General features: G+C 42.7%; 2 protein-coding genes across 2 annotated transcripts in view; one reads left to right on the top strand and one right to left on the bottom strand.

The window, feature by feature from the left end:
- The window catches only part of WASHC4 (WASH complex subunit 4), a 45,417-nt gene extending 43,601 nt beyond the window's left edge, over window positions 1-1,816 (top strand). The window contains exon 34 of the mRNA XM_044441015.1: window positions 332-1,816. The gene's annotated coding sequence lies outside the window, so the exon portion shown is untranslated. The remainder of the gene's footprint in view (window positions 1-331) is intronic.
- Window positions 1,817-3,130: 1,314 nt separating this feature from the next.
- APPL2 (adaptor protein, phosphotyrosine interacting with PH domain and leucine zipper 2) overlaps window positions 3,131-15,242 on the bottom strand; it is a 31,851-nt gene continuing 19,739 nt past the window's right edge. The window contains exons 10-21 of the mRNA XM_044441016.1: window positions 14,218-14,376; window positions 13,056-13,244; window positions 11,249-11,291; window positions 11,091-11,147; window positions 10,870-10,958; window positions 9,518-9,679; window positions 9,354-9,406; window positions 8,061-8,235; window positions 5,804-5,840; window positions 5,566-5,706; window positions 4,795-4,842; window positions 3,131-4,503 (exon numbers count right to left, since the gene is read on the bottom strand). Of these exons, the coding sequence (XP_044296951.1) occupies window positions 4,372-4,503; window positions 4,795-4,842; window positions 5,566-5,706; window positions 5,804-5,840; window positions 8,061-8,235; window positions 9,354-9,406; window positions 9,518-9,679; window positions 10,870-10,958; window positions 11,091-11,147; window positions 11,249-11,291; window positions 13,056-13,244; window positions 14,218-14,376 (1,285 nt within the window). The 3' untranslated portion in view covers window positions 3,131-4,371. The remainder of the gene's footprint in view (window positions 4,504-4,794; window positions 4,843-5,565; window positions 5,707-5,803; window positions 5,841-8,060; window positions 8,236-9,353; window positions 9,407-9,517; window positions 9,680-10,869; window positions 10,959-11,090; window positions 11,148-11,248; window positions 11,292-13,055; window positions 13,245-14,217; window positions 14,377-15,242) is intronic.

Raw genomic sequence — 15,242 nt, 5'->3', positions numbered from 1 at the left:
ATGTGTGAATAGTCAGCACAACCTAGTAAGACAGAGTTATTACCTGCTCCATTTTTCTAACTAATTAGAAAAGATCATTGTTGTTTCTCACCTTTTCTAACAAAGGAAATTACTTACGAATCTTAGGACCTAGTTAACGTATTTCTCTTTCAATAGGGTTGTATGCAACTGTGCCTACCCACTAGCAGTTGACAGAACTGAAGCCCCCATCCTCTGTAGTTCCTCTGGTGGGTTGGGGAAATGCAAGGCAAAGAGGGCAAGTTATGTTGCTGAAGTTGTCCAGACAGAACATGCAATCCGAGTTTTGATCTTTTTTCCCCCTGCTCTTTAGAAATCCAGTACAATGGTGATTTCATGAAATGGATGAGATGAATCCAGCATGGAATATGTTACCTTCTGAATTTTGATAATGTCGCAGAAGAAAAAGTATAGAAAAAATCCTCGCTCGTTTAGCTCCAAATTGACAGTTCATCCTTTCTGTTGAAGTTTCACTAAAATACATTTTTTGGCCTAAATTACTTGTTTTGGTGTGGGGGGGGGGAGAGATTTGTTTATTTACTCTTACAACTATTTCATAGCTTTCTTTCTTTAATTCTCTTGTATTTTGTGTGACTGAATCAGGTAGATGTCAAATTACACCCTTGGCATTGCTGCTGCTGTGTATTTCCTATTATGTTATGTCCCAGCTTAAAGATCTGCCCTAGTTTATAGACCTTTGGAATCCAAAGAACCTGCCAGCTTAGAGGGGCAACCTCTGTCTTTCAGAGACTGACAGTGTACAAACACCTTTCTCCTGTAATAAACATACTCATCCCCATTTCTCCTTTTTGACCTCCAATTTGACAGAATTCTTAACTTAGAGCATCACATGTGCCTGAATTGTACAGTGCTAACCAAACAACCATGGTCTTAGTGACACATTATACACATCCTTAGTCTTTACCTGGATCTCAACTCATATACATGCACTGCTTATGTGAATATATACATATGTACAGTAATATAGTTTTAATTGTGAATAAAGGATGTTAGTCATTGAACACCTTTCATGTTGTAGAAGCTGTTAAAAAATGAACAATTTGGGTCTTTAATGTGATTTCCAATTAACATGGTTAGTGCAGGTAGCAATATATTCCTACTGGTGACAAGGAATGGAATCCCCTTAAGATCACTCGCATGCAGCTTCAGGTAGGCAAGAGTTCTTTCTGCTGCTGATTATAGGTGGCTTGAAACTGGGGGAGGGATTTCCATCATTAAAAGGGTGGTACAGGTCAGTAAGTTGATATGGAGGTACTGTTTCTTCTCGCTCATTCTGCCTTTGAATAATCCACATTTATGCATAAACACAGCAGCTAATGGTCCCTCTTTTCATAAGCTTTGTTTACAAAAAATGAGTTTTTTCTTCTCATATTCAGATCTCTTCTTTTCCATTAAGTCTGTAACAGAACATCACCCCTAAAAGCAGTTTCCCATAGCAGAAATCTAAGTGAAAGAGACTCTTGGCAGTTACATGATCTTAAAATGCTTTTCCATAAGAGTAGTATGGAAGGGGAAAAGGAGGAGGACATGGATCAATCCAGCCAAGTCACCAGTACTTTGGACTCTTGTATGTTTGAGCTTCTGACCTGAGGTACAGATTTGAGGTCTTGTTGCATGTTGTCATTGAATTAATTTGACCAGTTCCATCTATAGCTATGTTTAAATTCTCAGGAATGAAAGGGACCAAATATGTCTTATTCCAATTTGTTTTACAAAGTTGTTACCTCAATTCAGTTTATTCTGTACATAATGTTAATAAATGTAACTTTGGAAAGTGGATTTGCTTTTAGTTCTTCTAACTACTTTTGATGTTACATGACCCACCTGTAGTGAAGTACTTGCTTCTATGCACTAATGAATTTCTATCCAAAACAGACTGTCCCTTGTATAGCTAGTAAAAATTAAGTCATCACTCCTACTGTAATATCTTCCTGTGTTGCTTGCTTCAACAATTTGTCCCACCTTCTTCCTGAGAAAATATTAGTTGAAGGAGCATCATCATCATACTACAAAATTTAATCTAGATGAAAAGTTGGGATAAATCTGCGTAAGATGGCAACAACACTGACTCAGCATTGCAGCAGATCGCACATGTCTCCAATGGAATGCCATTGCCCCAGGGGTAAGATGTACAGCATGGGTCCTCAAAGTACGGCCCGCGGGACGGATCCAGCCCGCGCTGCCGCTCACGCATGCACTTGCTGCGTGGGCACGGAGGCGGTGCCTTGCTCACTCGGAGATGGTCTCCAAGCGAGCAAGCTGCTGCTTGCCTCTTGTGTGTGCTCGCCGCTGCCTCGCAGCATGGGCAGAGAGGTGGAGGCTTGCTCACTTGGAGATGGTTTTGGACTCGCTGGGAGATCTCTGAGTGAGCGAGCCACTGCCGCGCACGCCGGACGGCACCCCCCACCATGACAGTCACCACAGCCTTTCAACTCCCCCGCTATTGAAAAAGTTTGAGGACCGCTGATGTATAGTGTTGGAAGAGGAACTTGTTCATGAGATAGCTACAGCTCTGTGGCTGTGCCACAGCACCACCATACTTCTTTATGGTAGAAGTTGCCATACCACCTATTAAGTCTGCCTAACATTGAATTAACACTGGTCTGTTGATTCTCCTTGACAGAGGTTCTCGAAGAATGTAGGCAACACACTTTTACAGCCTTGTTATCTTAGAATCTTAAACCACAGATACTACACGGATTAAGAGCAGGCAACCTAGTGTTCCCGAGACATTTTTGGACTACAATTCCTATCAGCACTAGCTGGTATTGGTCATAGATTAGAGAAGATGTAGTTCCAAATATCCAGGAGGCCCTGGGTTGCCTAAATCTTCATGAACATGCTTAAGCTCCATTATGTTTTACCCTACCCTACAAGATAGCTGAAGACAGTTTCCCAGTGGTCTCTGATCACTCCCACCCTGCTTTAGGTTCTTAAATGAGTCAGTTCAGTATTTACTTCAGATGTCATAATTTAAATAGTTTTATTTTCTGATAACTGCAGTTAGAGCTATAGAGGATCTCATATATTCATATTTTCCAAAAGTCAAGATGACTTAATTGTAAGTTTCACACAATCACAATACTCTTAATTTAGTTCAAAGAAGATTTTAATCTAGCATTATTGCTAAACAGTAGAATTGCAGGATTTAGACCTTGCTTTGTTAACTATAAAACCAACACTTGTCTACAGAGAAATCAGGTAAACTTCATTAGAGCCGGCTCTGTTCTTAAACATTGCTTGAATAGTAAACTCCAAAGTTCCAGTGCAGTGGTGTGTCCCAGTTTGTACAGTCTCATGAGCATAAGAACTTACAGACACTATGCTTGGATTGTTTCCTGGGAGGTGCTTTGCTTTCTTGGTTCAGAAGTGCTTCATGTGCAGGGCTGCGCACATCTAGGCTTGAAGAAATCCTTTATCTGGGTAGAGAGCGCTTGTTTAAGACTGACCTAGTGTCCATGTTAAACCTAGGGGGGCACTAACCCAACTTTACAGAGGAATGTACAAGTTAATTTACCTGGCTCATATAAGTGGTAGTTCTGAGGTTACTTGCCCAGAAGAAATTACTATTCACCCCAGTGAGTAGCTAAGACTTCAGATGGGATTAATATATAACTTCTGGTCTATCTGCTAATCTCACTGGGCTGGAATGCCAGAATTATACAATGTGTAAGTATGGTCCCCACAAAAATGGTAGGCACTTAGATTAATATTGAAAACTTATTCCAGATACAGTATAAAAATAGATTAATAGGAAAGTATTTACCAAATAGTGTTCTAAACAGTTTAGCTCAAAATAGTGTTCCTGTTACCCCTTTTAAAAGTATACTGGTGGCTAAAAACTAGCATAATGGAAATAATGAATCCCATTAACTGTTACTGTGATACATAGAGACTCAAGGTTTAATAGGGCTGTATATATATCTGGAAGAATTCAGTCTCCTTGATAACCTCTTATTCCAATCTGCATTGTCAAAATAAGAGGAATACCTGGTGAAATTTATGTGGCGTACACACAGCCCTAGTTGCAAAGGCTAGCAGTAGGTGGACCTATGGATTCTTGGAATTATATGAGGAGAGGAAGTAGTTTAACATTGCAAGAAGAGCTGTGATGCATGTCTTGCATTAAATCTTTGCTGGTGGCCATCAGGATTTCCTCAGTGCTGGTAGCAAGTGAACTGATGCTGACTGTTGGGGGATTTCATTGATTTCCAGCTTACCACACCAAACATTGCAAGTCAAACTCGTTCATGCTAACTCACAATAGCTACCTATGTTGGATCAAGGCTGAGAGCACAGAATGTAGCCACCTGTGCTGAAAGAATGTACAACTTATGCTTCTGACTCCTCCTGCCCATCTCCATGTACAACATCATCCTCTTCTGACTGGTCATTCAAAAGCATGAACTTTCCATCATTGGTCAGTGGCATGGATGACATTAACTGAGCTAGCGCTTCTGGATCCTATAATGAAAATACAATGAGACCCAATTGAATTGTTAGGACACAGCAACATTCAGGCAATTATATGAAAGGCCTTTAACAGAAGTAAAATGCTGGGGTGGGGGACCAATCAAAGCAAATGGGAAAGGGGCTTGAACCCTTTGTGCTGTACTGCAGTCCCAAACCAGTTTGCCCCTTCACACACCTACAAGACTTTAAAAAGTAATTTCTGTAATTGCTTACTGTGTGAATAACATCAAGGCTGGCCTTTAGTCAACAAAGGATGTGAAAGTAAGACTAGTGGAACCTCACCTTCCGAGCCTCTAGGATTTCCTTTCCAAGGTTTATTGCATAGCAAACCTGCAAAGCAAGCAGAATTAAATTTATAACAACTTCTAAAAGGATTTTCTTTTTAAAAATTGTAATGATTTAAGAAAAACCAACCTCCCTGTTTACAATCATGTAGGCAAATTTGTCTAAACACAAATGAGGAAGAGTTGGTAAGTCCTGAAAAGATTCTTCTGTTACCATAGGATCAGAAAAGCAGGAACATATGGCAGGAGTTGCAAATCAGTAAGCTGGGACCAATTAATGAACTGTGGAAGCTTTAGCAACTATAAGATAGTGTGACCACTGCTGTAATTGTGGATTTTCGGCAGTGGCAGTCAGTTTGGATGGAATGACTTTTGAAACCCCTTCCAATGCTATGACTCTAAGATGAGCCAAGGGACTTGTGGCCTTCCAGATTATGCTGTATGGCAACTCTCACCAACCTGTCAGCTGGGGCTGATGGAAATCAGTGACCACTGTGGCTAGCAGGGATCGTAAGTGGATGGCCCCACTAAATTCCAGCCAGAGATGCAATATAGTACTAAATTCAGATTTTAAATAGTTGGGAGCCCTCCATCTAGGCAAAGAAGTAATATAGTTAACTTCGAAGAATCCTTGATATGTCCCTGCTCGTTTTTTTCTCTTACAAAATTAAGCATGGGAGTCAGCAACTCACTAAATTCTTAAGACTTGTAATTAAAGCTCACAACTTCTTAATGTATTTTAAATAATGCAAGAAAACCATCTCCAGACCTTTTCACCTTCGGTGTTACTCTCAAATACATAAGCACTCATGGAATCTTCACCTGGAGACTCAGAAACACAAACCACAAACCCAATCAGCCTCTTGTTTTCTTGATGAGCAGCAAACTGTGTCACATTGGCAAGTTCGAACTGGAAAAACAGATTTTCAAATATTAAAACTACTAAGTCTTAACCACTACCCAGCTGGCAAAAGTGATTGCAATTTCTATATCATGAATATACTTACACTTGTTCTTGTAACTTGGGTTTGAGGATCTATTAATCTGTTGGTGTAGAGAGAAAGAATTAAAATTGAACAGTTACTGCACTCATAACTCAAGCTGGTTATGACTCAAGCTGCACGTTTACTGGGAAGTAGGGCCATTGAACTGTTGGATTCTGTCCATGTAGATTATATATAGGATTGCACCGTAAGTGTCGATGAAATCAATTGTGCTTAAAACATCAAGTGTTCAATGACAGACAAGACTAACAAGCTGCTGCCTTGGGTTCCTTGCAAGAGGTGCGAGACAGGGTATAAATATAAGTATGCAATAACTACATTTGTTATTTCAAAAATAGCTAGTGTGCCTCTTCAAGCTTTCATTTTTGAAATACGTAACTTGGAAGATCTGTGTAACTCAGTGACTCTGCACTGTTATTCAGCAATTTCATTTCCAGCAAAACTTAGTCACATGTCAGCCAAGCAGCATGCAAATCTTTCTATTCAGAAAAAATTCCATTTATGTGTTCCTTCTTCTTCTTTCACCTTTGCGGAGGCTACAAACCAAACCAAAAATTATATTTTTTAAAATGAGATATTATTATCTTAACATTTCAGGACTGTACTGGGAACTACTGAAGGCCATGCTAACAGCAATACCAGCTGCCTCTCTTCTTTCCAGACTCATCTGCAAGATGAGACTGAGAGTTCCAGGGAGGTTTCCTGTAGGTCCAAGAACCAGCCCAAACAGTTCTACCTTTCTCAAGTTAAATTTATGGACTGCTGTTGTCTGATGTTGTTCTCTCTTTGCTTGCCCTCTAAATGCAAGTCATCACAGCAGCAGTTGTGCGTGTGGATATTGTGATAGATTTCAGAGACAGAAAAATATACTTCCAATTTTTGACTAGCCAGTACACTTTTCATTGCTATCTGTCTTCATACTAGGACAGAGGTAGACTTGCAGTAAAAAAATCTGCTTTACAAGTAAAACCACAAACAAAATGTTGCAATGTGATATTCTTTTGTTCCAGCAGGCACACATACCCATCTCAAGATATTCCATTGTGTTTTTCTACTCCATTGCCAATAAAACCTCACTGTAGGCAGTTTTGTTTCATTTTAATTAAAAAAAATAGCATAATGAAGCCATTGAGCATGTTGGGGGCTATTAGGGAAGCGGTCTGCCCTCCTAAATCAATCCCAAGGCTTTTTTGTACATATGCAACTCCTGGTGTTCTCCTGACCATAGTATTTCTCTGTGGACCTCTTATTTCTCAGTGGTCTATTTTGACTGCCATCTTGCTGGCACTTGCCAAACAAGTACCCTAACAAGTATGCTTGGCAGGCATATTGATTGGGTACATGTACGTTCCAGTTTTGACAGAGAGGTTACATTTCTCAATGCCCTTAATTAAGTACTTCTTCACACAATGTTTGGTTAAACTGAGGAACTGGCTGCCACTGGGAGTAGTGATGACTGCCAATCTGGATGGCTTTAAAAGGGGACTGGACAGATTCATGGAGGAGGAGCAAGAGCCTATCAGTGGTTGGCTACTAGCCCTGCTGGCCATGTGTTACCTCCTTGGGGCAGCTGGGTTGCCACCATGTGTATGGAGTGCTGGACTAGATGGACTGTTGGTTTGATGCAGCATGGCATTTTCTTATGTCTTTGGTCTGGCACCTGTTAACACTGTTTTGAGAGGGTTGAGCTAATCACATGGTATTAGAAATACCATACATACATACATACATACATACATACATACATACGGGGAGAGTGTAAGGTGATTTTTGTCAATTCTCTTTCGCCTACAAAGCCCATGGAGGCGGCAGCTATCAAATGTCATCCTGATGGCTTTGTATTACCTCCAGTATCAAAGGCAGGGTGCTTCTCCATATCTGTTGCTGGAGAAATGAGCAGCTGGTGCTATTAGGTTTAAGTTGTACACGCACACTTGCCACTGTGATCAGGCTGGCTACTGGGAACAGCATTTTTGACTAGAGAGGCTTTTAGTCTGGTCCAGCAGGGCTTTTATTCTATGCTTAGGCACTCCTATACCATCCGAGGCTCCCCCAACTTTCTGGAGCAAATTTAGAATACAGAGGGAGTCCCTCTTCTGTGAGGAGGCACCAGGAGTTCCCCTTTTCAGTGAACATAATTCTGCTCACAGGATCAGCACAAAACCAGGAATCTCACCTGGAACAAGCTTTACTTCAACCGGGAAGAAGCTTGCAGGCAGAGCACAAAAAAGGAAGTAGATAGCGAGAAAGTGTTGCTTACTTCAAGTCATTGCTAGTGACCATGAGGTGTGATTCTGTTGTGCGGAAGATGTTGTGGATGGCCCGGGCTGCCAGCACCTGCCTCATCGCTTCATAAATCACCTCGACAGTGTGGCTGGATTTGACGGCCATGGAGCCTAGAAAGCGGACTACAAACATCTGCTGCAAGAGCAAATCTGGGAAAACGAGACAGACAAAAGAAGCACTTTTTCCCCATGCCAGTTTATATTGCCTCTCAAGATGCCGAATGACTTCAATTTCACCCAAGCCTGCATCTGGAGGTACAGAAATATTTTCTTCAGTACATGGGTTCCAAGAGTTTGTCCACAGATATGGATGTGCACTGCATGACTTGCAGCATCAAGTGTTGCTTTGAATGTATGAATGCACCAAAGATCTCCCTATTCTCTTTGGGATTCTCTTGGGCTATAGCCTGTCAGGGGTTGCCTGCTGAAGGTGGCTAGGGACAACGCCAGCGATGGGCTAGGCCTGGAGCAGAAGAGGTCAGGGTCGCCCTTTCTCTTTCTACCACCTGCTTCTCTCTTCCCAGCAGACTGCCTGAACCATTGGCAAGAGCAATGGTTGTAAAAGGCTTCTGAAATTAGTCCAGACTGCAGATTGTGCCTTCCTCCCCAAAGCAGGCAGCCACTATGTTCATTCACGAGAAAATCAAGCCTGTGTTGTGACAAGTAATCGAGTGATGTAAATATTTTGCCAGATCCCTTTGCAGCACTAATCTGAAGGTTGAATCCTGTGACTTCCATGTTCCATAAACCATGACTGCTAGTTCCAATCCCATTAAAAACTACCAAGGACGGGGTTGCACTGGAGTAGCTGATTCCATATTGCCAAACTGTATTTAGGATACTGAATGGGCAGTGTCATTCCCCGAGAGAGGGAGAGAGAGAGAAGGGCAAGACTTTCACACTTTGCTCCTGAACACTTAAAGGCATTGGCTGGCTGCACAAGGCACATCCTGGTCCAAATGGAAAGTTGATTTTCTTCCCTTTCAAAACAGCACTTTGGTATAAGAAGATGGCGCAACATTTGAAATGGGAAGAATTTACCCCGGCTTAAACTGACCTTGTCATTCTTTGCCTTCTTTGACTTTTGGAGTAGCTGGTAGCCTGGCTTGCGAACAAGACATTGCCTCTGTGGATACCACAGCAATAGTGCACCAACACTCTGCTCATGGCACAGCTTTGTACCAAGTACACAGATGACTGCAAGCATGTTAAGGAAGGACAGGTGCAATCAAGTTGTGATCATCATTAAGGACATCTCCAACACTTACCTGCCTCATCCTCTTTCTTGCCATCTTCAGACTCTCCAAACGGATTTGTGCGCCTGTAACACAGAGGTAAAGGTTGCTTCTACATGATCGCCTTGTGACACCTCAAGAAAAGGCATGAAAAGAAGGGAGCACTTTAGGAAGCAGAATATTTTTCTCAGGCTTACTTGCCACCCCTGTTCTGATCTAGGAACTCAGTTGCGGGTAGGACAATGTCAAACTGAATTGGTGTTCCAGGTGCAATTAACTCGGTGGAGTCTGGAGTGCTGCTGGCAGCTTCTTGAGGGACAGTCCAGTCATTCAGCAGCTCCACATTCTTCACATTCTGGCTAAAGCAAGAGAAAAAGAATGGCTCCAGATGACAAAGGTAGATGGAAAGGAAGACTGAGTCCCATGAAGGCCAGAGAAGCCAGGTCAGCTCTTTCTTAATGTCTGCATAGACTTTCAAATAGACTATCATCAGCATAATACTTGGGTAGTGGAAAGGTCTCAGAAGTAACTAAAACAGAGAACCTGTCTGCATGTGATTGCAGCACCCAGTGCTGGCATGCAAGGGGAAGGGATACACGGCCCCTTCACACTTCCTGTTTGCTTTAACAGTCCTCAAGTACGGCACTGGAGAGTAGTTCATGTGACATCCAAACAGGGGCACTTATGATTGATCATCAGTTAAACCATTCCAAGTTTACCCTTGGTTTAATTTGGGGTTGTTTGACCCCCAAAACTACCCCAAATGCCCTTATTTAGATAGCATGGAAAGAGCAAGGAGCATTTGAGTGTTGCTAAAGCAAACAGGAAGTAGCTAAAGTGCAGTATGGATCCCCTCAATTCATGGATCAATTACCCCATGGTTTGCTGTAGGCCTCCACCATCTATATCATGTTGAACATGCACATGTCAAATTTTAGACAGGAATCTATAAGTATAAACAGTATGAAGAAACACAGACAGGTCTGTAATTTGATTTAAAACTTTTATTAAGTAGGTACATGTCCACCAGAAGTTGGACTGCCTAACCACAGGGTCTTAATTACTTAACTATATTCATATCCTGCCTTTTTTTCTTTCGAGGCACTCAAAGCAACTTCCATAATCCTCCTCTCACTCTCAATCTTATCTTCACAACAACCCTGTGAGTTAGGTCAGTGACTAGCCCAAAGTGAGCTTTATGGTTGAGTGGGGACTAGAACTTGGATCTCCTGGATCCCAGTCCACCACTCAATCCACTGCTCTATGCTGGCTTTTACATGCAACTGCATTATGCAGGTGATGGGATCTACCTTGTCTTGCTTAAACTTACAACACATTCAAAATACCATGTGGTAGTGCCCTCCACGGAAAGTACTAGTAGGACAAATACATAATTGAATGTCCTCCTATGTCAAAAACTTTCTAAGTGCATGTCAAAGAAACCAGAATTATAGCCTAGCGCCTTTGCCCCGTGGTGCTAATTTCCTAATTACAAGAAGCATCCAAATAATCCAAGACAAACATGGTTTGTTCAAACACACAATGTTACCTGGGAGAGAAACTGTCCTGCTTTTTCCCAAAGCTTGTAATTGGGGTCACAGCCTGTAGCGCTGTCTGATTTAGCTTGATAGCAACTGCCTACCAATGAAGCAGACGCAAATGGTTAAGTATAGTTGTTCAAAATGCCTGAGCCAACACTGGGCCGCAGAAAGCAAATTTTAGGGAAAATCCCGTTTATAGAAAAAAACCAGCTCTCAAAAGCATGCTCACTTCAGGATTGTCAGTAAGATAGATCTGCCGGGAGATGTTGTTGATTGCACATATCCACTGCAAGAGCAAAAGAAGCAAAGGAAAAAATAACCTTGAAGTTCTGGAAGTCTTAATTAAAAAGAAAAAAGAAAAACATTAACACAGTGAAAAAAATTTACCTCCTCATATTCCTTCTTACTTTCTGCCTGAAGGGTTATGCCTCTACAAAGAAATGCATAAGCATTATTGTTCTTCATTTTGACCCACATAGAGTGGATTCAGACAACATGATCACCTACATGCAAAGGCTGAGCATTAGTTGTTGGTGAAGTACGGACTGTTGCTGAAAGGTGTGTTATCCAAGCCCCGCTGTTGCATGAACCAACCCCCTGGTTTCTTGTTGAGTTGTGAACTGGGGATGGTTCACAATGTTTTGTTATTTCACCTGGGTTCAGACAAGTTGCTAATCCATGATGTAAATACAATTGGTGTTTCAGCAACAACCCACACTTAACCTATGTTCTCCTCTAAGAGTGGCTTACCTATCTGAACCGAGGCACAATCTGTTCAGACACAGGGTGAGTTTGCAAAACAAGACAGCTAGAGACCCTACAGGTCTGATCACACCCAAGCAGCATTTTGATTTCTCATCAAGTCAGCGCAGTGTAAGGGGAGGAGAAGGAAGGTGGAAAACATGGGATAGAAAACTAATATTAGAATGTGCAGAAATCTGATGGAACACTCCAGGCCAAACAAAATGGGATGGTGAGGTTTGTCATATACTTTGGATGCTGGTGTCTTTTTTTAAAGCTAAATAAGTAGGCTGGGGAGAGGTGGAGAGAGCCAGACTGGGTCTTACTTTTTCACCCCCAATTATAGTCCCGACTGGAACTGGGCACACACAGGTGCATGCGTGTGCGCAGTATGCAGTGGGACCAACCCTCCCACTGGCACCTTCCCCAACCTGATGCCATTCAAGTCTGCTGAACTAAAACCCTCATCATTCCCACTAAGCACAGCCACTGGGGAAGTCTGCCCCATACAATGCTGCCTATCCAAAGGATGCAACATCTGGGGTGGTACGTGAAATGTTTGCTCATTTGGGATGAACACCAGGTATGGGATAGCTTTGATTGCCTTGTATTTCCACATGTATTAACCCCTGTCTGCAGCCAAGGTGCAGCTGGCTGAGGGCCTGATCAGTAATATTCAAGAAATGCTGCAGGATCTCTCACGACAGGGCATGCAATGGGCCTCCCATGCAGCAGTGACACATTTCAAACTGCTCTCGCCACAATTCTTTCTTCTACACATCTAAAAGGTATAGATGCAAAGGAAAGATTTGCAGCCGTTGTCCATGAAAGTATAGGGAGGGGAATCGATCACCAGGCATAACTGGGCCTGCAGGTGACATCTGGAGTGCACAGGTTGGGAAAGGCTGCTCTTGGGGAACAGAGGAGATGACACCTGTCACCTGGCAAAATGGTATGAGTCCTTTTCCTGACGAGCTGCTCCTCATGGTCCCTGCTCTTCATCTGTGCAGAGTCTACAGCTAAGGAACTGTTGATGGGAACCCTCCCCAAGAACTACAGTTCCAACAAACAACCTGTCTTTATCATGCTTTCCTGCTGCCCTATCCACTGGCTATCCCATTTTAAGCAGTTGTTGGGTTGCACAGCTGGACTGTAACCCATAATATTATGTAGATAGGTGTATACTATCAAAACGCCTTTGCAATCCTGGTTTACGAAGGTTTTCCCAATGTGATGCCTGCCAGATGCACTGGACTTCGACTCTCATAATGGGGGCTGTGGCCCAGCACATCTGAAGGGGACCAAGTCGGGAAAGGCTGCTGTCTTTGCCTTCAGTTGAGGGGGGGCTCTCACTGTGTTGAAAGCTGCTCAATTAATACAGACAGTTTATCGGACTTCAACCCTCCTCTCTGGGGAAAGAGTCACCCCCTTGCTGCAGCCCTGAAGCACATACGGTTTTCCTGTTGGAGTGGTGATCTGAAAGCAGTACCGCCGGTCTTCGCAATCCACAGCCATCACAGAGCAGTTGTCCAGGTCCTGGATCAGTCCCCCAGCTACAGCTCCCCTGGGCTGGCACATCAGGTTTCCTCCTTGAGTGAAGAAGTACAACCGGTCCCATGTTGTAGTCACTAGCCCTGTTTTGCTGTAGAAAGCACACGGTTCAGCTGTGCTGGATCAGACTGCTGGTCCACCTGGTCCAGGATTCTCTTCACACAGTGACTAACCAGCTGCCCACAGGATCCCACAAGCAGGCCAGGATTGCAACAGCACTGCCCCACCCTTATTCTCCAGCAAATGCTGCACATAGACACACCACCTCTGCTACTGGGGATGGCATACAGCCATCTGTACTAACAGCCCTTCTCCTCCATTAATTTGTCCTATCCCCCGTTAAAGCCATCCAAATCGGCAGCCATCACTACATCCCACGAGGATGAAAATACACTGTGTGGAGAAGTGCTTCCTTTGATCAGTCCTGATTCTCCCACCAATCAACTCACAGGATGATGCCAAGAACTAGTATTATATGAGAGAGAGAGAGAGAGAGGAGTCTCCATCCTTGCCTTCTCCTCACCAGGCAGTTTTGTACACTCTACCAGTCTTCACCAGTCATCACCACCAGTTAGCCGGTCTCCCTTCTTTCAACACTGAAACAACCATTTTCCAATGTCATGCATCCAGTGTCAGTTCTGCCCTCTTCCAAGCACTCTCCATCACCACTTCCCCAACACACAGATACTTCACTGATATGCTACAAGGCAGGACATATCCACTTGTTATTGCTTTTATTCTCTTTCAACCACTCCGATTAATGACCCTGACTGTACACTTGTGCAGGGAACACAGCCCAGTGCTGAGCAGAGTGTGAGGTACAGAAAGCCCCAGGTCCTACCCCTGGTTTCCCCAGGTGGGGCTAGGAAAGAATTCTTCATGAAATTTTGCAGAGATGCAGCCAATCCATGCTTAGCCCTATATTAGTTATCCTCTCATTTCACTTTTAGGTATATGGCATACAAATTCAGCATCAGATAGGAACACCGAAAATCCAGAAACTAGCTTAAAGTACTAGACTATCTGCTGAATTCAGAAGCCAAGTTCCCCAAGTCTCTCCTTACTTCCTAAGATTTAGATAGCCAGCCTTCTGAATAAGGTTTCTATTGATGAGAGGCGAGGCTGCATCATAATCTGGAGTGTAAACTGATTCACCAACTGAAAGCAGATCTTGCTGTGACACCCGCATGGCTTCAGCTTCAGTGTCCAATTCTTCTTGTACGCTGCAAAAAGGAAAAAAAATAAGTTTTGGAATGAAAATACAGTCAAAGCAATCCTACAAATATGGGGCACAGCTATAGGGGCAATACTTTTAAAGAGGGGTCATGATTTTCTAAAATTCCTAAATCTATGTCTAGGTACGAGACAGGAAGAAATTTAGGACCATATATTCTAAAGTATTTTGTGAATGCTAGTATTTCCATGAATTTTGTGAGTTTACTAGTTACAACATGCACAGTTGTATTCTGGATTTATCACAGATCCTAACCCAAGAACCAAGTACCTGGAAAACTTTGGCAATATTTTTCAGAAAATGCTTTTGCTGTAAATTATGTCATGATTTTGCTTCATTCCTTGAGCTTTGATAGTGTCAGTTTAAGACTCTACAGAAATGCTCTCAGAGAAAAAGCAAAAATCTGCTTAGGTTTTCCATAGGACTATGCTCAGTTTCCCAGAGTGCACTGACCCATTAATGGTCAAGAGCAATCCTGGATATGCTGGATATCTATCTCCTGCTTCTACTTCATTCATGATGAAGAACAAGTAAGAACTCTGGGTACCAAATGGTGAATGATAAGGAGTCACTGTGGTCAGTTCCCATCCCATATCCCCACAGCATAGGACACTGTTCCCAGGCAAACACTAATGTATGGGTAATAAAATGCTGCATCCAGGGCGGTCAAGGACAAGACATATTGGAGGGCACTTTCTCCTAGGGTCACCGTAAGCTGGAGATGTCTCACTGTTATGCAATAACAGTAATATTCATATTAGGACAATACTTTTACCAGGCCAACTCAAAATACCATGTAAGCTTTCATGAACTCCTGATGTCTTCTTCAGAGAAGATGTTATAAAATCAGGTTTG

Source organism: Varanus komodoensis, unplaced genomic scaffold (genome assembly GCF_004798865.1).
Source record: "Varanus komodoensis strain SLA01 unplaced genomic scaffold, ASM479886v1 scaffold39, whole genome shotgun sequence".
NCBI classification, from domain to species: Eukaryota; Metazoa; Chordata; class Lepidosauria; order Squamata; family Varanidae; genus Varanus; species Varanus komodoensis.
Note: the sequence above shows the minus strand (reverse complement) of the source record. Positions and strands in the feature narration are given on the sequence as shown.